At 43.1% G+C, this 24,281-nt stretch overlaps 1 protein-coding gene across 1 annotated transcript in view; it reads left to right on the top strand.

Annotated features, from left to right (window-relative positions):
* Window positions 1–24,281, top strand: part of LOC144366457 (SHC-transforming protein 3-like) — an 80,064-nt gene that overhangs the window by 19,000 nt on the left and 36,783 nt on the right. Inside the window, 3 exon segments of the mRNA XM_078020736.1 lie at window positions 13,433–13,559; window positions 21,464–21,614; window positions 22,688–22,775. Of these exon segments, the coding sequence (XP_077876862.1) occupies window positions 13,433–13,559; window positions 21,464–21,614; window positions 22,688–22,775 (366 nt within the window).

Raw genomic sequence — 24,281 nt, 5'->3', positions numbered from 1 at the left:
TCTAGGTGACCGATTGGTGAGAGGTGTATTGAAATAACTGTTTTATTATACTGGGATTTGCCTGAGCCTTTTTGGTAAACAGCATTTGTTTTATAAATCAGGTGCACCTTATGTGTGGGGCCTAAATATTGACTATCATTATGTCTTCTTGTTGGATTATTCTCTTTACTGGTGTGTGCTGACCTTCTTTGTCTCTTCTAACTAATTTTGATGTGAAGTCCACTTTGACAGATTGAGCAGCTACTCCTGCTTGCTTTCAGGCTTTATTTGCATAGATCTTCATTTTTCCTTCTTATACTTTAAGCCTGTGGATGTCTATCGGTGAGATGTGTTTCTTGCAGACAACATACAGTTGGGTCTCATTTTTATTTTTTTAATGAAATCTGACAGTTCTTTTAACTGAAGAACTGAAATTATTTACACACAGTGTTATTGTAGAGAGATAATGTATTCTGTCCTGTGATTTTTATTTCTTTTCAGTGTTTGCTTCAGTGCTAATTCTCATTTGCTTATCTATTCTTCTAATGAGATTTATTCTTTCCTGAGCTCTCTTGGTGTGTGGAATTCCTTTAAGTATGCTGGCTAAGAAGTCATGAATTTCTTTACTTTATGTTTACCTTGGAAGGTTTTTATTTATTCTTCGATTCTGAAGGATTGCTTTGCTGGATTATAGCAATCTTGGTTGGCAATCTTTTTCTTTTGGCACTCAAAATACATCAGTCCAAATCCTCCTGAATTTCAGGGTTTCTTCAGAGAAATCTGCTGTTAATCTGAGTAATTTTTTTTAAAATGTGACCTGGCCATCTCTCTTATATCCTCTGACATTCTTCCTTTTTCTGGATTTTTATCATTGTAATTATAATGTGTCATGTGTCTTCTCTACTTAGGATTCCAAATGCTTCCAGCGAATTGATGTATGACTCATTCAAAGTTTAGGAAATATTCTGTTATTTCACTGAATATGATTTCAATGATAATAGCCTGTATTTCTACTGTTTCCTTTCTGCCAGTGAGTGTCGTTTGGTCATTTAATGTTGCTCCAGAGTTCTTATATATTCTGGTCCTAGTTTCTGTTTTAGTCAGCTCTGTGCTTCTATGACCAAAAGAACTGACAAGAAGAAATTTAGAGAAAGAAAAGTTGATTTTGGCTCGTAATTTCAGAGGTTCAGTCCTTGGTCGGCAAACTCCATAGCTCTGGGCCCAAGGCGATGCAGAGCACTATGATGGAAAGATGTGGCAGAAGGAAGCAGCCCGAGACCGGGCAACCGGAAAACAGAGAGAGGGGAGGTCCACTCGCCAAGGACAACATATAAACTCCTAAGGCACACCCCAGTGACCTACCTCCTCCAGCCCCATCCCACCTGCCAGTAGTTCCCAACCAGTTAATCCATATGGGTGGGAAAATCCACCATTAGGTCACACCTCTTATAATCTAATTATTTCACTTCTGAAATTTCTTGCACTGTTTCACACGTGAGCTTTTTGAGCTCAGATCTAAACCAGAAAAGTTTTATTATTTTTGTCTTTAATGCTCTCTGAAAGTTCCCAAAGGACGCCTTGTCCTCAAGCTGAGATTCTGTGTTTTCCTTGATAAAATATTTTAGAAACTTTCAATTGAGTTTTTTATTTGACTTATTGTGTCTTTCATTCCCAAGATTTCTGTTTTTTTTTTTTTTTTAAGGAATCTGCCTTTTTAGAGAAAGGCTCATTCAGATCCTGTTTTATTCCTCCCTTAATTTATTCCTTAGATCTTTTTAAATTCGTTAATCATTTTAACAACTAATTTTTAAAGTACTTGGAGATTTCATCTACTTTAATACATGTGAATTCAGTTATTGGGGAGTTATGAACTTTTTGCATTGTATTTTTTCTGTTTTCTCATGTTTCTTCTTCTATATTGGGGTTTGCCCATGCCAGAGGATTCACACTGAGTTTACCAGGGTGGGGAGAAGTGACTTGTCTGTGCCTAGGTCCATACTGTAGGGCCAGGTTAGTCATGCCTGGTGAGACTGCAGGTTTCAAACTGGAGTTTTAAAATGGGGTTGCTTAGGCTCAGGCCTAAGGCCATGCTTATACACATTTAAAGGAACAACATAAAACCAGATCAATGAATGGGATACCAGCCAGGATGAAATCTATCATGTCAACACAGAAGACAACAGTGGTTAAAAGGAAACGCTGACATTAAAGAACCTGAAGTGACCCCTGCACAGGATGTGACATGGAGGGGTCTCTAGCTGGGCCTTCCATGGGGGATCACGCCAGACACTGGGAGGCAATGGTAGGCCCCAGGGTCTTGACTGGGTGACCTGCGTGTCTCTGGTGCGGAGGTGCAACCCTGGCCTCTGGCTCACTTCTGCTCCCAGTGCTGCCCAGTTCCTGGGCACAGGAAGTATTTCTAAAAGGCAGTTTCAGGCAATGACCTGAGTGACGACAGCCCTGCTTCCAGATCTTTCCCTGCTGGGAGGGCAATTTTGTGTCCTTTGGGAAATGTTCTGTCCCCACAGTTGCAGGAATCGTGCCCCGCCCTTCTCCAGGGGCAGTTGAGGTGGCTCTGAATGTCCTGTGATGAATCCTGCCGCTTGACTGGACAGTGTGAGCTGTGCCAGACGGCAGCTGGTGTGCGTGGGCTGGTGTCCATCTAAACCTCCCTTTTCAAAGGTCCTGCTGCCACCCAGCTCCTGCCGGGCTGCACACCTGCGACCACAGGGAAGTCTGTATTTCTGCAAATCTTTAGGATGGTCTGGGGGAGCCTCCCGGCCCCATGCAGCAGCCCCAGGCCTGGCACTGAGGGAGTCGATTTCTCTAAAAGACCATCACTCCGGGGCCTCGCTGACTCCTGAGTGGAATCCCCCACTTTCCTCTGTTTCCCGTCTCCTGGAGCCACGCACAAGACTCTTGTCTCTCAGGGAGCCTCCCAGGTGGCCTGGCTGCTGCGGATCCCATTGCCCATCCAACCACAGGGGCAAGGTTTTGAGAGGAAGGAAATAGAAGTTTTGTTGATTTGTTAGCAAACGAGAACACACAGGAACTCCTGCCCTGGGGCTGGATTCTAACTACTGGGGGTGGTGTTGGGGGACAGGGGGCTAAACTCCAGATGCCCCTGTGAGGAGTCCTAGTTGAGATCTAGGCGGTAGCTTTGAGGGGGCACACCTGCATCCTAGAGCCCCAGCTCCCAAGTCTGGATCCCTTCCTTCCTGAGGTCAGCGAGCAGGACGGACAACTAGGCCGAGTCCAGGAAGAATGGTGATCTTGCTGCTTTCGAGGTTAGGGACAGGGAGTGGGAGAAGAGAAGGAGAAATGTCAGCTTTAAAATAAGCCACTGATGGCCGAGCAGCAAGGTTTATATTTAAAGCATAAAGCAGATGCCTGTTCTGTGACTTTTCTACCATTTTTTCACCGTCTTCATCTGAAAGTATTTCTAATGAGCATTCATAGTTATCTCCCTGGTTTCAAGACTCCCCAGTTACTACAGTTAATCTGGTGGAAGGGGAAAAGGTCTCTCTTCCTAGTCACCAAGTCCCATGGGAACCACCACCATCAAGATCTCAAGGAGGTAAGAGTCCCCTGGAGGTTGGGGAGGGGGAGTTGAAAACCAGGACCCATGGGGGGCCCAGGCAGTGACATGCGCAGAGGAGAGATGAAACTCCCAAGAGATTTGGCTTTGCTGGGTTCTAATGAACCATGTTCTTTCTAAAATTTATGTTTTAAAGTTTTACTTAATTTTTAATTGACACATAACTATTCATGAGGTACAGTGGGAGGTTTTGCATACTCCTATACAATGGGTAATGATCAAATCAGAGTAATTAGCATTTCTGTTATCACTGACATTTATCATTTCCTTTTCCTTATGATGAGGATATTAGAAGTTCTCTCAGTTATTTGAAATATCTAGTTTATTGTTCACTGTACTCACCCTATTGGGCAATAGCACAACAGAACTTATTCCTTCCAACTAAGTTTTGTACCTGTTGACCAGTCTTTCCTCGTCGTCTTCTCCTCCACACCCTTCCCAGCCTGTATAACTAGCATTCTACTCTATTGCCGAGATCAGCATTTTTAGATTCTACACATTAACTGAGAACAGGCAGAATTATCTTTCTGTGCCTGCTTGTTTCACTTAATATAGAGCCCTCCGGGTTTATCCATATTGCTGCAAATGACAAGATTTACTCTTTTTTATGGCTGCCTAGTCTTCCATCATGTTTTATCGGTTACATTTTCTTTATCCACTCATATGTCATTGGTCTCTTAGGATGATTCCATTTCTTGGCTACTGTGAATAGCCAAGTACAGATTTCTCTTCAATGTCTTTATTTCAGTTTCTTGGGGTAAATATCACTTGAGGACTCTCATTACTACCCAGTGACTCCCATGTCCTGCAACCATATATATGTACATATTAGTTCTAAGTGACCTGTTTGGGTCACAAGCAACTACAAAATGATGCTCCAGTTGGACATACAGCTGTCCACAAGGGGCAAGTGATTCATACAATTTTTAGTCACAATGGCACCCTGATTAGGCCCCTTCTGGTACTCCCTGGAGTGACACATGACAAGTCATATCTGAGACTTAGGTGATGCTGCCTTAGCAGGAGAAAAACTGACATATTCAACCTTAAAAGTTCCTGAGACATCCTGCGCTCTTCACCCAAGATTTTCCTAACAGTGGGAGGGATGCGGAATGCACTCGAGTGAAACCTGCAAATGGGATACACCACCACAGGTAGCCAGACTCCCTTATTCTGGACTTTAGTCATAGGTGGTTATCTTGGTGTTTTTTTTTTTTCCTTTTTTTAAGTACCAGGGATCGAACTCGACCCCTGAGCCACATCCCTACCCTATTTTATATTTTATTTAGAGACAGGGTCTCGCTGAGTTGCTTAGCACCTCACCATTGCTGAGGCTGGCTTTGAACTCTCAATCCTCCTGCCTCAGCCTCCCAAGCTGCTGGAATTCCAGGTGTGCACCACCACGCCCAGCAATAAGCCCAGCAATCATTTCAGTGAAAGGGATCTGTTTCTTTTGACCCTGGAAGGCAGTAGGCCCTAAGAGATTTTTTTTTTCAGAAAGGCTTTATGTAATAAGAACTCATCACCGGGCACCGTGGTACATACCCCTAACCCCAGCTCCCCGGGAGGCTGAGCAGAAGGATCACAAGTTGGCAGTGTAGGTGAGTAAGCAATACACGGCCTCAAAACAAAATAAGGAGTGTGGGTGCCGCTGAGTGGTGGGTACCCGTGGGTCCAACCCCCAACACTGCAAACAAAACGAAAAACCCCATTGGTGGAAAAAACTGTAGTTTTGCCTGTAATTATTCCTTTTCCTAGAAACAAAGCCTCATCTGAGTAGGGGTGTGTGTAATGACTTACTCTCTTATCTTTCCCTTCGGTTTGCCCAGGAGGTTCAGTGTTTGTCCTGGTGACAGTGTGGCTGAGGGTTCGTCTCCCAACCACTGGTGCTGAGATGGTTCCCACTCGGGGCTCTTGGGAGCAGTGATCTTCACCAACAGAGCCAGGCCCCAGTCTTACCAAGTCCCCCTTTCCCACCCAGGAAGCTGGGCTCACGCACAGCCAGCCTGCTCCTTGTGTCACTCGGGAACGGCAGGCCCATCCTGTGACGTCCTCCTGAGGGCTCCTGACCCACCCCCACCCCTGCTGCCACTGGTCTTTTCCCTGGTGGTTCTGGGTCCCCCCCACCCCAACTCTCTTGCGGCACCCTGATTGAAAGTCAGAGTGCCCTGAGCCCTGTGTGACCCGCCCGCCGTGGGGACCTCCCGCCGGCCTCAGGCCAAGCCAGGCCGTGAGCACCCCAGACACTGATAAAGGTGCTTTGTTGTCCCAAACACTGACAGCCCTGGCACCAGCCCTCGCCCAGCACTCGCAGGACTCTCCCGTAAACCCCCCAGAAATACACCACCCCCCAGTGAAGGCATACCCCCAGTGACCCACCTCCTCCAGCCGCACCCTGCCTGCCTACGGTCACCTCCCAGGTAACCCAGCTCAGGGGACTGACACACGGATCAGGTACCGCCTCTCACCATTGGGTCATTTCCCCTCTGTTCTTTTCCTGGTCTCACATGAGCTTTGGGGATATGCAATATGGAAATCTCAACGATCCCTGTTCTCCATGTCCTTAGTAAGAACAACCCAAGGCCCTCGGGGGGGTTCCCCTAATAATTGCCCTGTACGATCGCCCAGGTAGTTGAAGCTCCTATCATTGGAACACCAAGTGGACCCTCTGGTGATGGTCGGGGGGTACTCCCTTGTGGGTATCTTTAAGTTTTCAGCTGTGGGTTTAGTAAGGGAAAAAAATGCCCAGGAACGCTGCCCCCACCACCCCCCCAGACCACCTGCTTGTCTTCTTAGCAATGATCTCTTCCTGGCTCCCCACTTCTCTGCCTTGTCTATTCCTGCCACCTGTCAACAAGACATCAGCCTTCCTGATTCATCCTGCTGACTCTGACCTCCTCTCCCACCACCTCCCCTCCCACCACGGCCACTGCACCAACTGTGGGATCATCCTTGGACATGACTGGCAGGCTGCTGCCCCAGGGCCTTTGCACTTATTAGACTCCGTACCTAGGACCTTCCTATACATGCCTTCCCATGCTTCCTTCCCGGCTCCCTTCTTATGTCCTCTCCAGTGTCACCTCCTCCAATCATCTTGTACATTTAACCGGTACCAGAATCTCCCTTTATTTCACCTTTTCTCCATGGTTGTATTAGTTCCTTGTGGATACTGTAGCCAATGACTACAGAGTAGGTGGCGTCAAACAAAGAATTTTATTCTCTCAACCTTCTGGAGGCCAGGAGTCTGACATCAGGGGACAGCATGCCATCGTTTTCTCCAAAGGCCCTAGTGGAGGCTTTCTTGACCCTTGCCATTTTGATGGCTCCCAACATTCCTTGGCTTGCGGCCCCATTGCTCCGATCTCTGCCTCCACTTTCACCTCATCCCTTCCTATCTGTGTCCATGTCTTCTCTTCTTTTGTCTCTTATAAGACACATGATCTTTTTTTTTCTTCTTTTAATTTTTAAAAAATTGTTCTAGTGACTTGTACATGACGGCAGAGTGCACGCTGACACACTGTACACAAATGGAGCACAACTTCTCCTTTCTCTGACTGTACATGGTGCAGAGTCACACTGGTTGTATACAGAGTAATAATGTCCATCTCATTCCACCATCCTTCCCCCACACACGTCTCCTCCCCTCCCCTCACTCCCCTCTGCCCAATCCAAAGTTTCTCCATTCTTCCCTACCGCCCCTGTCCCCCATTATGGATCCACAGAGTAGACATTTGGCCTTTGGTTTTCTGGATTTGGCTTATTTCACTTAACATGATATTCTCCAGCTCCATCCATTTACCTGCAAATACCATAGTTTCATTCTTCTTTAAGGTTGCGTAATGTGCCATTGTGTATACATACCACATTTTCTTTATCCAGTCATCTGCCGAAGGGTACCTAGGTCAGCTTCATAGCTTAGCTATTGTGAATTGAGCTGCTATAAGCATTGATGTGACTGCATTCCTGTGGCATGCTGATTTTTAAGTCCTTTGGGTATAAACAGAGGTGTAGGATAACTGGGTCAAATGGTGGTTCCATTCCCAGTTTTATGAGGAATCTCCACACTGCTTTCCAGAGTGGTTGCACCAATTTGCAGTCCCACCAGCAGTGTACGTGTGTGCCTTTTCCCCCACATCCTCGCCAACATTTATTGTTGCCTGTATTCTTGATGATTGCCATTCTGACTAGGGTGAGATGAAATCTTAAAGTAGTTTTGATTTGCATTTCTCTAATTGCTAGTGATGTTGAACATTTTTTCGTATATTTGTTGATCGCTTGTATTTCTTCAGACATATCATCTTAATTAGAACAGGAACTCTGTGTTGTTTCTTGCTCCATCCCCAGATCCTAGGGTATGGTCTAGAGCATGCTAGATGCTTGGTAAATGTCTATTGAATGACATCTTCAGTAACTACTTTGGACACACCATTTTGTGCTCCAATGCAAGAATTTTCCTAGGATATGCATACCTCTAAGGCTGAATTACCATGTCTTTGTTCATCCTCAGCTTTTCTGAAACTATTATCCCACAAGTGACAGAGAAGGGCTCCTTTGATTTAACAATTGACCCTTTCAGACTTTTAAATCCCTGCCAGCCTGATGGGTGTAAATGCTATCTCCTTGTAGTTTTAATCTGGTCCTCTGGTGCTAGGACACATGTTAAGTGACTACTAACATGCTAGCTTAATTTTTAAATTTCTTACCTATCTTGGATCAAAAACTTTGAACAATGGGCGGCATATGAATACATAAAAGGAACAGACTATGGTTGGCTGATAAACCTGCTAGGGTTTGAGCAATCTCCTTTGCTCTGCTGAGAATCCATTGGACTTTGATGCTCTATGTAAGTGGGGAGCTCTCAGCCCAATGAAAGGAAGAGAGAGTAACTACTGTTTAGCAGGATATTTTAGTCAGCTTTTCATTGATGGGACCAAAAGTCCTGACGAGAACAACTTAGAGGAGGAAAGTTGATTTTGGTTCATGGATTCAGAGGTTTAGTCCGTGGTTGACTGAATCCATTGTTCTGGGTCCAAGGTGAGGCAGAGCACCACGAGAGGAGGAAAGCATCTCAGGGCACGGCGTGCAGGGAGCAGAGAGAGCTGGAGGGCCTCTTAGCTAAGGTGCTGTTACAGACACTGCGGCCTCCGTCGGGCTGAGTTAAGGGGCTTCAGGAAATGGACTCAAACCTCACATTAACTAGGTTGAAAACATTTTTGTTCTGACTTTTTAAATCAGTGGATAGCACTGTGTGATTCTATCCTGTTGTACCCTAACACTGAAGTCCGCTAGGCCTTCTGTATCCATGGACTCTACATCTTTGGATTTGCAGATGGAAAATATTTAGAATAACAATACAACAGTAAAAATAGTACACATAAAAATAGAATATAACAACTATTTGCATAGCATTTACATTGTATTAGCTACTTTAAGTCATCTCAAAGTGATTTCGAAGCATAGGGAGAATGTGTGTAGGTTGTGTGCAAATATATGCCATTTTGTACGGGGAATTGACATCCTCAGATTTTAGTATTCTCAGGAGATCCTGGAATCAATGCCCCACATATTCTAAGGGAAGACTGTAGATATTTATTATGGAATGGTTAAATCTAGCTAATTAACCAATGCATTACCCTCACATAGTTTTACTTTTTTGATAGCAACCGTTTTCTTTTTTACATTTTCAATAACACACTATTTTGTTATCAACTATAGTCATCTTGCTGTACAATTGGTCTCTGGAAATTTATTCTCCTTTCTCACTGTAATTATATATCCTTGATCCAACATCTCTTCATCCATCCTCTACCTGAACACCCTCTTGTGATATCTACCGTTCTACTCTCTGCTTCCATGAGATCAATTGTTTAATTTTTTTTAAGAGAGAGAGAAAGAGAAGAGAGAGAGAGAGAGGATTTTTTAAAATATTTATTTTCCAGTTTTCAGTGGACACAACATCTGTTTTATTTTATGTGGTGCTGAGGATCAAACCCAGTGCCCTGCACATGCCAGGCGAGCACGTTACCGCTTGAGCCACATCTCCAGCCCAAGAGATCAACTGTTTAAAAATTAAGTCTATAGATTTCATGCAATCCTTATCAAAATACCAATGAAATTTACAGAAGTAAAAAAGAGCAATCCTAAAATTTGTATGGGATCACAAAAGACCCTGAATAACCAAAGCAATCTTGAGCAAAAGGAACAAAGCAGCCCACTACCTGACTTCAAATTATGCTGCAAAGTTGCACTAAGAAAGCAGAGTTTGAGCATAAAACAGACACACAGACTCATGGAACAGGGTAGAAATCCCAGAAATAAATCCATGCATTCACAGCTAGTGGATTATCCATAAAGGTACCAAAAACACATGCTGGGGAAAAAGGATAGTCTATTCAAAAGTTGTCATTGGAAAATCTGGGTATCCACACGCAGAAGAATACAACTAGATGCTGTCTCTCAAATCGACTAAAATGGCTTAAAGACATAATTGTAAGACCCCAAACTATGAAACTTTTAGAAGAAAATAGGGGAAATGCTTCATGACATTGGTCTGGGCAAGGATATTTTGGGGTCAGAACTCAAAAGCATAGTTAACAAAAAATAAGATCTGGCAAATGGGATTATATCAAACTATTAACTAATTTTTTTAACTGAACTAAACTTCTCAGAGAGAAACCATAAGTCAAGGGTTATAATGACAATAAGAACTTAGGCAAACAGGAAAGAAATAGCAAAGCTGGTAAGATTGACTTCCAGTTTGGACACTTTGGTGTCATTTCAAAGTAAAATCAATAATCAGAAAAGATAAGAAATCAACTCCTCCAAATTAAAAATTGTTTTAAAAAATGTCTCAAAGATGGAAAGATAAATTTTCTAACCATTGACCTTCACAGAAGTAAAAAAAGAGACTCCTGTTGGCCAGTGAGCTCCACCAGTAAGTAAATGACACTCTGCTGGCTGTCAATGCCATCCAAAGGACCAGTTCCCCAGAAGTGACCGAGTGGACCATGCTTCCATCTTGCCGGTCCTCTGACCCATGTTTCTCCTTCTCCATCATTTCACCTCTTTATTCTGGGCACATTGATCCAGGTCTCTCTCATCATCCTCCTTGCTTGGGAACTGTGCCTTTGGCTGCCATGTCCTCATGGACATGTGAAGCCCCACACTGCTACCCAGGTCTGATGGCCACCTTTTGGGGGACTCATCTTTTGATGTTCATGCCAGATCCTCTTGGATGTGGCTTCGGCTAAAGACCGGCAAAGCTCTCAGAGAAGATACCAGGCTCCCAAGACGACATCCAGGGTTCCTTTGGGGTGTGTGGAGTGAGCTTCTAGGACACATAAAGGCCACTTTACAAAAGGAATCCTCAGACCAGGCAGCGGATGATGTTGTTTCCTCCATTCATTGGGGGCCATGCCAGGTCCCAGGACCGAGTCCTGATTTAATTCCTGTGAATAGTGATGGTGATCGTGAGCTCATGTGCCGGCTTGCTGTCTGTAGGCCGTGCCACCCTCTGTCACTTAGACTGCAGGGCCTGGTCCTCACCCTGCGAGGGCACTGGCACCTAGGCCCTTGCACTGCTCCAGGCTGCCTGGCCTTAGGGGACAGCACACCCTTTACAGCCTTCATGTTTTCAGGTGTGTAGGAGTTTGGTCGAGGTGAGATGCGAGTGGCTGGCCCTGAACAAGCCTCATTCTCTCTTCTCCATTTCAGATGTTAGCGGTGGCTTCTCTCCTTTAACAAATAGACTCTATCTTCTGACCCCTTTCCTCTCTTATTCTATGGTTCTCTAAAGTTCCAGGCCATGCTGTTGGCTGGTGCTGATGTGGAATAGTAGGGGCCAGTAAGTATGGCTGGAAGCCTGCAGATAGGCTGGGGGGAACCCGGTCAGGCTGGATTTTGCTTCTTCAAGTCTGAACCTCCACTTCCTTTTGAGCTTGAGGCTTGCATTTGTATTCCTCGGTGACTTGTGCCACCGTGATCCTTGCTTAATAGGGGCTTGCTTTGTGACTATCCAGGACTATGCTAATAATAATACCCACGATAAAATCCGATGATATCACGAATCAACATGTAAATGGTATCTAGCACACCTCCACCTTTTTACACGAATTTTTTGCCTGTTGCTGAAATAGGACTGCTCTATCTATGTGATGATGGGTTACGCTGCAATCCAAAGCAATGGTGTGCTCGCCGCATTCTTCCCCCCAAATACTGTCCCTGTGTCCACCTGTAGTCTGGGGGATTAGCAGACTGAGGGTCCAGGGCTGTCCTGTGGGTGAACCGCCAGTATCTGGCTGGCTCTGGGCAGATGCGCGTGGAGGTGGTGGGGGTCTCTGCCCCCTTCCGGTCTACACGAGGCTTTTCTGGCGTGTCCTGGTTTCTCTGGCAAGGTGGGTGCAGTTCCATGTCTCCCTAGTCACTGCCGCCCCTCGGGAATGACTACCAAGCTCCTTGCTGGGGGATCCATGGGCTTCTGGAGGAAGCCTCCTTGGCAATACGTGGTGGCTGTTGGCAAGAGAGAGACGGAGCGTTGGTGGGCATCTGTCACTCTTCTCCAGGAGAATCCCTTTCTCCCATTTGTCCCCAGGCTGTGTGCTGTGCTTGTCCAAAGACAAAATCACAACACATTTAGTCATCGTTCCCCAATTCGTGAATTTGTGATTCACGAATTGGGGAACTCCCCTTCTAAAACTAGAGAGCTCCCACAGGGCCAAGCAGAACGGTGGGTTTTGTCAAGTGGGCACAAGGAGACAGAACGATTTAAAAAACCAGCCTGATTGGTCAAGATCAGGTCACTTATTTTTTAACTTTTTTGGGGTGGTGGGAAGGTCAGGGCTGAAGCAGAGGGCCTTTCTTATTATACTGGCTCCTGTTTTCTGGAGAAACTGGTCTATTTGGGGATCTGTCCACTTCCTTCAAGTTTCCGTATGGTAATGGGGCAGTTGTCAAGAGGGACTCCATGTTGGTCTGGTCTGGTCTGTTGGGACACGTGCAGGAGCTCAGGGCAAACAATGGCCTTGGTCATTTTGTCTAGCACGTTGCTCCTGGTGACAGGCCCGCAGAGCCTGGAGGTCTCACATCGGGACACACTGTCCTGGTGCGGAGTCTGTCCTGCTGGTATCCGCCCTCGAACCATTGAAAGCCCTCTCAGGTCGCTGCCCCGCCTCTGGGCACTGTTCTGGCCACCAGCTCCCTAACTTCTATCTCTTCTTCCTCACAAGCTGCCTTCCTGAGAATCTGCCTGAAAATCCAGTCCCAGTTTCGTGTGGGACGTGGCTTGCACGTTCCGGGGACGGGCACACTGGCTGATACCTCTTGACCACCATTCCAAGAGGTTGTGCTTCCCACTCTTTCCAGCGACTGCCTTTTGTGGTCTACATTGTACTCCCACTGAAAAGTCGCGGAACCACTGTCTCCAGGTTCACTTAACAGCTCTCAGTTTAAATCCACTGCTCACAGCCCATGGGCACTTCATGGGACTCCGTTGCTGCAAGACCAGGCTCTAGGCTGTGCTGAGGTCTCCCTCCAAATGCCGTTTCCCTAACAAGGTTAGAATTGACGGTCTGAAGACTGAAGATATTGAAGCACCACCAATTTTGACTTAAAAGTCCTTTCTTTAAAAATAGAACCTATAATTTTGCAGACAGCGGGTTCTTAAAAAAAAAAAATGAATGCCTTCCACCATAGCTGTGGGATCTCCCCAGAGATGATGATGGAGTCATTTCTGCCGAGATGCATGATGAAACAAGAAAACACCCCCTTTCCTCTCTGACCCCAAGAAGGAGCTCTTGGTTGAGGAGCTGGGGAGCTCCCGCATCGGTCTCTAATTGTCTGTGTCTCCTTCTCTCTGAGCTTGTCACATTCTAGAATGCTGTGACAGACTGGCCCAAGACGTCATTGGCTCCATTGGCCAAGCTTTTGAGCTCCGGTTTAAGCAGTACCTGCAGTGTCCTTCCAAGATCCCTGCTCTCCAGGACCGGTGAGTAGTGCTGCCACACCACTTGCTGAAGCCCCTCTCTCTGTCCCCAAGCCACACTCTGGTCACACCCAGTTCATCCCAGGGCTTCCTGGGCTCAGAGACACCTGCTCATGTTGGGCTCAGGCACAGGAAGTCACAGATGGAAGGCAACATATGGGTGATGCTTCAAATGTGTAGAAAATATTTTCTTGAAACTATAGTGATAGTAACCAAGGTTACCAAAAAGCAACTTCATTGTGATATTTTATTCTGTTTCTTGTGCGACCTTGTGATTTTTCCATATGTCACCTCCTTAGGTCTGTGCAATCACAGATCCTAAACGTCCCGTTGTCCTCGTTATTACAATTAGCCAGCATCCTGCTGCAAGGAGCACCTGCTGGCTGCCAGCTTCCCTTCTGCTTTATTGTCCTTTGTGACCTTTATTGTCCTTTGGAGTCCTTTGACTGCTGTGTGGCCTTGGGCAAGTTCCTTGAACTCTCTGAGTCTAGGAGCTTCATCTATAAAATAGAGAGATTGGCTTCAGTGTTCCGTGAAACAGTGACTGTCAACAGTACTTAGGAGAGACTGAGCTCACTATAAATGGTGGTCAGCATCTATTCTTAGGCTTCTTTGGGACAGAAGAATCTTCCATGCAGCATAATGCATTAAAAGCCATAATACAAGGCATATGGGTCATTCAGGATTCTGCCCTTCACCCTGTCCTGGATCGACACGCATAACGAAAATTTATAATGGCGCATTCACAGTTTCTCCTATAGGTGCAAAACTTCACTCTGGGCTGTAGCCATAGGTCAGTGTCTGTCTTCAGTCCACTATTATGAAGGCCCACTTAGTCTCCCTTCTCCTCTTGACCTCTCTGGAAAGAGACTTTTAATCTCTTTCCTTATTCCCTGGAAAATTCCCTTTAAGACCTTCATTGGGGAGCCACTGTGAAAAGCCCACCTTCTCGAGGTTGATAGAAGGTTCAGCCTGCTGCACCCAGAACAGGTCTCTAAGGGGAGGTAAGGGGAGGAAGTCCAGTGGCCTGGGTACCCTGGTCGGAGAACAAGTCAACAGACTTTTTTTTTTTTTTACATGGTGGACATAGTGGTTAAAGAATCCATCAGTATGTGTGTGTGACCAGGATAAATCTTGAAGAAATTGGAAATGAGTGTGAGTGTTTACTTTTCACCACGTGTTTTGAAAATACATAAGCAACTGTGCATAGAGTTTATGGATAGGTACACATGTGTAAGGAGTATCCAAAACATATCAGAATACTACACATCTGCGGCAGGGTATCTTCGGATGGGTGGGGGTGATGGGTTGGTTTCAAATGTACTTGTCAAACGTATTTTTTAAACATATTTTTGCCCTAACATTTAATAATAAAATGTTTCAATATTACACAAAGACTTTTAGAGTGAATACCCATCTATCCAGCATTTAGTTTCTACCACTAACACATTATTAACATATCTACCATCCAAGTGGGATCCATTCCCTCCCTCCTTCCCTCTCTTCCTTTCCTCTCCCTCCTTTCCTTTCTATTTTCTTTTCTTCATTTATGTATTTATTTTATTTATTGAGTTCCTAGGGGAACTTTTAGCCCCCCCCCAAAGAAAGGTAGCATAAAACATAGCTGAATGGTCTAACATTTGATTAATCTCAGGGATGGATGCCTAGGTATCGTTAAGACTGATTATTAAGGCTTTCTGTATTTTTAAAAATGTTCTGTATTTGTAAAAGTCAGATAAAACGATTTGTACAAACCTGGGTAGAGAGGAGTTAATTTAACTGTTCTGCTTCTCTGGCATCAGATTGAAGGTATGACGTCCTGAGAATGTGACTAAGCGTCCTATTTAAGTCTGAATGTCTTTGGGAGGAAAGAAAAGGAAGTAGACAGAATCTTAACCTTTGAGAAAAACTTCAGATGTAAATACTGATGAAATTTCCAGAACAGAACATCACAGGGGCCTTTGCTATAGCTTGGTGCTGCGGGTGCTTGTCCTGCTGAGCATCTCGCCTTCAAGGGCGGTTCTCAGTGCATTCACTGCGCAGGCTCCAGGAGGGCCGATCAAGTAGAGCCCCTGGGACCAGCTCCACCTGCTGCTGGATCAGCCTGGTTCTGGAAGACAAGTGTGCTTCCTCCACCTGCCCTGTCCTCCCGACCCGCTCCAGCCTCTGGAGACCTACACTGTGGAGAACACTGCAGGCATTCTTCCTGCGGTGCCAGGGTCCCAGAAGTCAGCATTGCAGGCGCTTCTGTGTGGGGGAGTTCTCTTTGGTTCCCCCCACCCTCCTCCTCCTCCTCCCCCTCCTCCTCCTCCTCCTCCTTATACCCCCCCTCCCCCTCCTCCTCCTCCTCCTCATACCCCCCCTCCCCCTCATACCCCCCCTCCCCCTCCTCCTCCTCCTCCTCCCCTTCTTCTTCTCACTTCTTTCCACATAGGGAAGTATTTGCTAGAAGCGGGAGGGTTTGGTACAGTGTTTCCCACATTGCAGGGGTGGAGATGGGCGGGTGAGGGTCTCCCGAGCTGCGCAGGAGTCCTAGAGTTCCCAGTTCTTGGAGCCAGGATTCCCCTCTCCTTCTCTCCCTGCTGGTGAGGGGAATGACTTATTCCTGGGTCATTTTTGCTCATTGTGTTCATTGATAGTGACCTGGATTCGTCGCCCTTCTTTAACTGAAAATAAAAACAAGGACATTTAAATGAACGGTGGCTCGGGTTGTGGACTGATTTTCCTGAGTGCATCTCAGCCCCACGCCAGAGAAGTCAGCGAATGCAGTGCAGCCAACGCTCCGCAGAACAGGGTTGTTCTTTGGAAATGGATGTCTCCTGGTTTCAGAGATTTCCATTCCTCCTCACTGGACCCCATCACAGGGGGGCTCAAAGCTCTCGCCCAGAGGCAAAGAGAGAGACAGGGAGCAAGAGAAAGGAGGGACAGGGGACCAGGTACAGCCTTCAGGTGCCATTGGAGGACCCAGCTCCTTCAAGTCGGCCCCACCCGCTAAGTTCTCACCACATGTCAGGGGACCATGAAACCACGAATCCATCCACGGATCAATCCATTAATGAGATTTGAGCTACCCTAGTGCAAGTTAAGTGGTCTCCACTGGGATTTCCATTTTCATTTGACTGATGACTAATGATGTCAAACCTCTATTCATGTATGTATTGGTCATATGTATGTCTTTTTTGGAGAAAGTTCTGCTCAAATCTTTAGTCCATTTTTAAGGTCAGGATACTTATCTTTTTATTGTTGAATTGTGGGAGTTCTTTATATATTCTGGATATAGGCTTTTTAAAAAATATATATATATGATTACCAAATATTTTCTCTAGTTTTGTGGGTTGTATTTCTTTCAAGATGTCTTGTAATTTGCAGCATATAAATAGTGTACTTGTTTTAGTAATTTCCCCTTAAATAATTTATTCCTTTTGATGCTATAATAAATGGAATTCTTCATTAATTTTATTTTTGTTTATTTCCCATTTTTAATGTATAACATACACTTGATTTTTGTACATTTATCTTGTATCTATCAACCTTGCTCAACTCATTATTACTGATAATAACTTTTTTATGGATACCTTGGGATTTTCTATTAGAAGATAAAGTCATCTGCAAAGAGAGGTAGCTAGCTTCCTTCCTTCCTTCCTTCCTTCCTTCCTTCCTTCCTTCCTTCCTTCCTTCCTTCCTCTTATTTCTTTTTCTTATCTTTCTTCTCTGGCTAGAATCTTCAAGACAATGAATAGAGCAGGCAAGAGGGGACATTCTTGTAATGCTCCTGCTCTAAGGGAAAGTAGCTAGTCTTTCATCATTAGTTGTGATGTGAGCTGTGGTCTTTTCATAGATGTGTTTAATGGAAATGACTTTCAATTCCAAGTGTTTTATTATTATTTTAGTGTTTTATTATGCAAATGTGTTGGATATTTTCTTTTTTTCTGTGATATTAATAGTATCTGGTATTTATTTTTTATTCTATTGATATGGTATATTACAGCCGCTGACTTGTTTTTTTAATGTTGATCCAAACTTGCATTCTTGAGATAAATCCCATTTTCTCATGGTGTACAATTCTTTTTACATGTTGTTGAATTTGGCTTGTTTGGAATAATTTAGTATTTTTCATCCATATTCATAAGGGATATTGATATAGATTTTTTTTCCTTGTGATGTCTTTGTCTAGTTTTGGAATCAGGGTACTATTGCCTCATAGATTGAGTTTGGAGACGTTGCCTCCTTGCCTATTTTTAACAAGAGTTTTTGAAGAACTGCTGTTAATTTTACTTTAAATATTTATTGGAATTCATTAGGAAGCAATATGTTCCCAGGCTTTTCTTGGAGGGTAAACTTTTTGATACAAATTCAATCTTGTTATTTATTACTTATTCAGAGTTTCTATTTCTTCTTGAGTCAGTTTTAATAGTTTGCAATTTTCTATCTGAAAAATTGTTGGCATCAATTATGCATCATTTCTCGTATAATTCTTTTTATTTCTGTATGGTTGATAGTATTATCTTCTCTTTCATTTCTGATTTTTACAATTTTATTTTATAATTTTTATAATGTATAATTTTTCCTTGGTCGGTCTAGCTAGATCTTTGACAGTTTTGCTGATCTTTCCAACTCTTGGTTTCTTTCATTTTCTTGGTTGTTTTTCTGTTGTTCATTTCCTTTATTTCTATTTTAATGGCATTTTCTTCCTCTTGATTGCTTTGGGGTTAGTTTGCTCTTTCTTTTCTGGTTCTTGAGGTAGAAGGTCAGTTATTAATTTGAGATCTTTATCTTTAGGTTTTTTATTGTACAGGTATTTCCCTATGAGCAGTTATTTTATTTTCTTCTATAACTTTTGGAGAGTTGTTTTTATTCTCATTCATTTCAAAAAATTTTCTAATTTTTCTTGTGATCTCTTTTTTGATCTATGTTTATTTAGAAATAAGTTAATTTCTACATTTTGTGAATCCTGAAATATTCTTATTATTTTCATTTTGATTTTAACATTCTTTGAAAACATGCTTTTTAGGATTTTACTCCTTTAAAATTTTTGAGGGTCATTTAATAGCTTAACATATATATGGTTTCTCCTGGAGAACATTTCATATATACTTGAGGAAAAACTTTTATTTCTCTATTGTTAAGCAGAGTATTTTTGTAAATGTCTCTTTGCTCCAATTGGTTTATTATATTGGTCAAAGTTCTATTTATTAATATTCTTTCCATTTGTTCCATCTATTTTTGAAAGTGGCATATTAGTGTCTTCAAGTATTATTGTAGAATTGTCTATTTCTCCCTTTGTTTTTTTCCTAAAATGTCTTTGTCTGTCATAGAAAATATATAGTCAAATCATATTTTAATCAATTCTGCCAATTTCTGACTTTTTGTCGGAATGTTTAATGCATTTATATTGAATGCAATTACTGAAGATTTAGGATTTTCCTCTGCCATTGACCTCTCTTTTTTCAAATGTCTTCATTTTCTTCATTATTATGTCTTCAAATGTTTTTTCCTCTGCCCTCCTCAGTCTTGCTCTCCTTTGGGGATTTCATCATGTGTACATTGATATCCTTAATGGAGTCCTATAGGTGTCTGAGGATCTGTTCATTTTCCTTAATCATTATTTTCTTTCTGTGCTGTAGACTAATTAATCTCAGTTGACCTATATTTAAGTCCTGTCCTTCGTTCTTCTGCCTGCTCAAACCTGCTGTTAATACCCTTGAATGATTTTTTTAAAAAATTCAGTTATTAGAATTTTCAACTGTAGAATGTGTTTTATTTTTATTCTTTTTGTCTTTATATCAATATTCCTTATCTCACAAGGCATCATTCTCCTGTTTAGTTTTTATACTTGGCTCTTTAATTCTTTCACCACATTTAAGGTAGTTAATTTATGGTCTGTTCACTTAGTCCAAAGTCTGAGTTTCCTTGGGACCATTTCTCTGTATTTATTTTTTCCTAGACACAAGATATTATGTCATGTTTCTTCATATGCCAGATAATTTTTATTAAAAATGGAAATTTACATGATATAATGTGGAAAATGAAAATCATATTTCTCCCCTTTTCAGAGTGGTCGTTGTTGTTTGTGATAGTTTGTTCCAGTGACTTTTCTCTACCCGATATGTGAAGTCTCTATTCTTTGTCATATATGTCCACCCATGGTTGTGCTTGGCTAGCTATGTTGCTTTGCTAATGCTTGGAGACGTGTTTCCTTAAATGTCTGGAACCACTCAGTCTCCCAGTCTCTACTGATGGGGCTGTGTGTGTGTGTATGTGTGTGTGTGTTGGGGCATTCCTTCAACCTTCAGCCAGGCAGTTGACAACTTTACCTTAACCTTCACTTTCTGCTCACACAGACAGTCAAGGTCAGCCAGGGGTGAGAGCTTAGGGCTTCTTACCTTGGTCTTGTACAGGCACACAACCCTAGGCATACACAAGCATGTGGCTCTCTAGATTCCCAGAAATATGTTGGAGCTTGTTAAAATCCCTACAAAAACTCTCTTGCCAGCTTTTCCTTTCAAGGTTTTTGATGAATCTACTGTTCAACCCAAATGTCACCCACTGCCTCAGTAAGCCACAATGTTAAACCGTCACCTCTAATTGTTTTTGACAAGTGCCCTGGGGATGAGATCCTTTGTCTCTTTGGGTGAGCTCCAAATTAGGTCAAATAAAGACAGCTTTAGCAAATGCAAAGAAATGACCATGTTTTAGAAGATGAAAATGCTAATTACTCTGATTTGATTATATTATATAAATGTATTGAATTGCGACACTGTGCCCCATAAGTATACATGATTATTATGAATTAATTAAAAATAAATGTAGAAAAGGACAGCTTTGGGAGTTGGGTCTTTCAAGGATCAATCAGGTCAAATAATGTCAGTTTCTGGGAATGGGGCTTTGAAGGAGTCTCACTACTGTTTTGCCCTTCCATGACTCCCCGGGTGTTGGTTTTCACTGTGATTAGGGACACAGAGATGGAAATAGGGAAATTTAAAAATGCCACAAAGATATTGTTTTTACAAGTTTTAACAAATAAATACTCCCTGGGATGCTGCAAGTTTCTTGAGCTGCTGGTTAATTTCCAGAGTTTGGGAAAAGTAATTTCTGATAAAAGTTTATCTCTGGACAGTTTTATTGTTGCTTCTAAGGAAGAGATAATTTTTAAAGGTCTTTAATCTGCCATTTTCTCTGAGGTCTCTTAATCTTCATTTTTTTAGCTGATTTCAATTCTATATAAATTTCATGACATATTGAAATATGTGTTTGTACCTTGAAAACCTGGTTATCTTTACTTATAAATGATTTCTTTCTCAATTAAAATGAACAAAAAGGACTGTGTCAAATATGATTAGAATTTTCCAGTGGGTATAAGTCTGAATAAAGCAGACATTTTGATCAAATTATCATCTGATTTTTTTTATGTATACCCAAGATATAGATAGCTAAGAAGGCAGTGACTGAATTCTCTGTTCTTGGCAATAGATTCTTTATAAGTTCATTTTACATTACTATAACAAAATGCCTGAAGCTCGGTATCTCGGTAAAGAAGTTTATTCATCACAGTTTTGGGGTAGAAGAGCATAGTACTATCATATTCTCAGTGGATGTATCACATCATGGTGGGAGCACATGAGAGGAAGGAGATCACTTCTTGAAACAGGAAAACAGAGAGAAGGACCTAGATTCTACAATCCCTTCTGAGGGCACACCCTCAGTTGTCTATGACCCTCTCACTAGGCTATGCCTCTTAAAGTCCTACCATCTCCTCTGCTGACTGAGGACCAAGCCTCTAACACATCAACCTTTTTGAGGGAGGGTCACGCTTAAAGCATCTCCAAACCAAGCAGGTGCTTACATCAGATCTGTTGGGTTTGCCTATAAGCTCCACTTTGGTGAAAGTCTTGGAAATCTTTGAACAGGATGCAGAGTCTAGATGAACCCTGGACAGAAGAGGAGGGGGAGGGCCCAGACCACCCGTATTACAACAGCATTCCCAGCAAGATGCCCCCCCCAGGAGGTTTCCTCCATGCTCGACTGAAAGGCAGACCCCACGCCCCTGACGCGGCCCAGGTAAGTCTCACGTTTTCTCCTGGGTTGGAGGCTCAGAGAACTTAATTGCCTGTTATTCTCATCAATTTGTTTTTCAGGCGATATTCCAATTAACCTTTGACACAATCACTCACACTTTCTTTTGCTGGGTTCCACCAGATGTACAAATGGGAGAGACTTTTTGTCTAACATTGCTCTGTGTTAGCCAAGTGCCTTAGAATCACATTGTGGTTCCTGAGATTTGAATCTGGGGAGTCCTCTCTATCGTAGGACAAATCCCTTCACGCTGTGATCGATCTTCATGAGGGGAAGGTAGAATCTGGAACCTTTAAAAGGTGTGCGATATCGGGGGTTCTCTGAAAAGAGAGTGGACAGAGAACCTTAAAGTAGGGGAATCTTCTGCATTTTTCTCTTTCCCTCATTCCCCCTCCAACTCAAAATTTTCCTTTAAATCTAAATTGCTTTCTAGAATTATATCTCTATCTTCTTGTAGGAATTTTTTTTTCTTTTCTTTTTCTTTTTTCCCCTCCAGAATTGATCTAGAACCTAGAGCCTCATGCATACCAAGCCCATGTTCTACCCCTGAGCCCCAGCCATGGACATTTTTTTTTTACCATGACCTACTTATGTGAATGATAATGACCTTAAAATGGCAAAATAATACCCATATCAGAGGTCTAACACCAAGAGGGAAGCTTCTGGTTTTCAGGAAGTGAAATGACATAAATGACTCTGAATGCTAGGCATTGGGTGGGAAGTGGAATATGGCACATGGATACTCTCTTTAATTAAAATCCATCTTAGAATCTGTGCAGTGATGCAGCCCCACCGGCCAGAGCTGACTTTACAGTCACCTTTGGGGAAGGACCGTGAGGTCACGGAAACAAGGAGGCTGGGTGTGTGATTTGACAGGGTGCAGCCTTTTGCTCACACCCACACAAATTTATTTACCAAATTTTAACACAGACTCGGAGGCATCAAAGGAAAGTCGGCCATGACCCCCTCAAGGTCCCACCCACTGCACCATGGCTTTCCAAGATGGGGGAGGGGTCGAGGGTCAAGCTTTCTTTCTCTATATTTACATGTGTCTATAGTTTGCAGGAAAAGAGCAAACTTATTACCAGGGAAGACACTTGGGACACACATTTGGTGAAGACTGGCAGCAGACACCTTCGAGGAAAGGTGAGAGGCAAGGTGAGGCCGGGAGAAACAGAATGTGCTTGGGATGAGTGGTGTGCTCACCAGTGGGTGTGGTCCCTGTGGGCCAGCACAGACCAGATGCAGCTCCTAGCTGCTTTTAGAAGACATGTCCAGGTCTTCGCCAATCTAACAACACACTTAACGTCACATACTAAAAATGACTTAAATGTGGCTATCTAACTATATTTAATGTAGATGCAACTATCTATAATCCAGACATCCTCTAACAATAATTTGGACGTATCCAGATAGAATTACAATAATCTACATACAACTTGCTAAGAACTTGCTAGCTGCTCACAGTTACTAATATAAATACTTCCATTCCAACATCTGTCTTCCACCCATCTATTCATCCCTCCATCAATCTGTCCATTTATCCTTGAAGTTTTTCTTTTAATTCTAAACCCTTTCCCTTCTCAAAAATTTTCTTATCTCTTCCAATGGTTCTGTGGTCCTGCCACAAAGTCTAAGTGAGGTGGATCCAACTCACCCCACTATGAATGTAAATTTAACCACTGATTGATTTAATGTTAAGATTTACCCCGTGGTTATAACCCTTTGTGCCAAGAACCAAGTGACAAATTTTCAAATTTTCCTCATACAAAAGAATTCCATGTCTTCTCTACCCCAGTGAAAGGGAGAGCTGTGGGGTTGAACCCCTCGACAAAGCATAAGGCCAAGCTGAAGCCACCATGTGGCTCTGCCTTGAAGTAAGTAGGAAATAATCAAAGATATGATTTTGCCAAGGTGCTTTTTCACCATGAGCCATTCACCTCTGTTCTATTTATGTTTAAAATGTATTATGTAACATATGCATGGAGAGAGATCATTGTCAGAGGCTAAAATAGATGTGTTCTTTCTTCTAGATATTTACTTGATTATGAAATAAATCAGGTTTTTGTAAAATAAGGCTTTTTTTGTATATTTAAGTCATTCCAGTAGGTTCAAGGTCAGAGAACGTAGCCGACCCACCAGGGCAAAATGAATCTGAAACAAGTTCCCCATCTGGAACTTGACACTCATAAGTCTCAAGCTCTTATTGAAAAATAATGTTTTCCCCATAAAACAGATATGTTCCCATAAAACAGACTGTTCATTTTCTAGTAGCTTTTCCTCCTAAGTGAGTGTGGACTCAGGGACCACCATGGTGGGTGTCCGTCTGTCCCCGTTCAGCATCTGCTGTCATCTGCAGTGGGAAAGGAGTGTTAGCAAGGTCGTTCATGGGGCTTTTGATCTCATTTTTGAAATGAGCTTGTGGAGATTTGTTCACAATATACTCAAAGGTGTACACTTAAATAGCACTTCTTCACCTGGGGCAGGTGATCCAGAAATAGCCTCTTAAACATAGAAATAGTGTGTGGGATTCAGAGAGTAGAATCGCAGCTCGATTTTTGCAGGTGAAGCCTCCCAGGGAAGCGATATCAGCATGCCCACTCCCCCTCACCCGTGCTGGCTGGGAGATGGCTGGGTGCTGGCCAACACCTG

This window comes from Ictidomys tridecemlineatus, chromosome 9 (genome assembly GCF_052094955.1).
Source record: "Ictidomys tridecemlineatus isolate mIctTri1 chromosome 9, mIctTri1.hap1, whole genome shotgun sequence".
NCBI classification, from domain to species: Eukaryota; Metazoa; Chordata; class Mammalia; order Rodentia; family Sciuridae; genus Ictidomys; species Ictidomys tridecemlineatus.
This window is presented reverse-complemented; position numbering and strand designations above follow the sequence as displayed.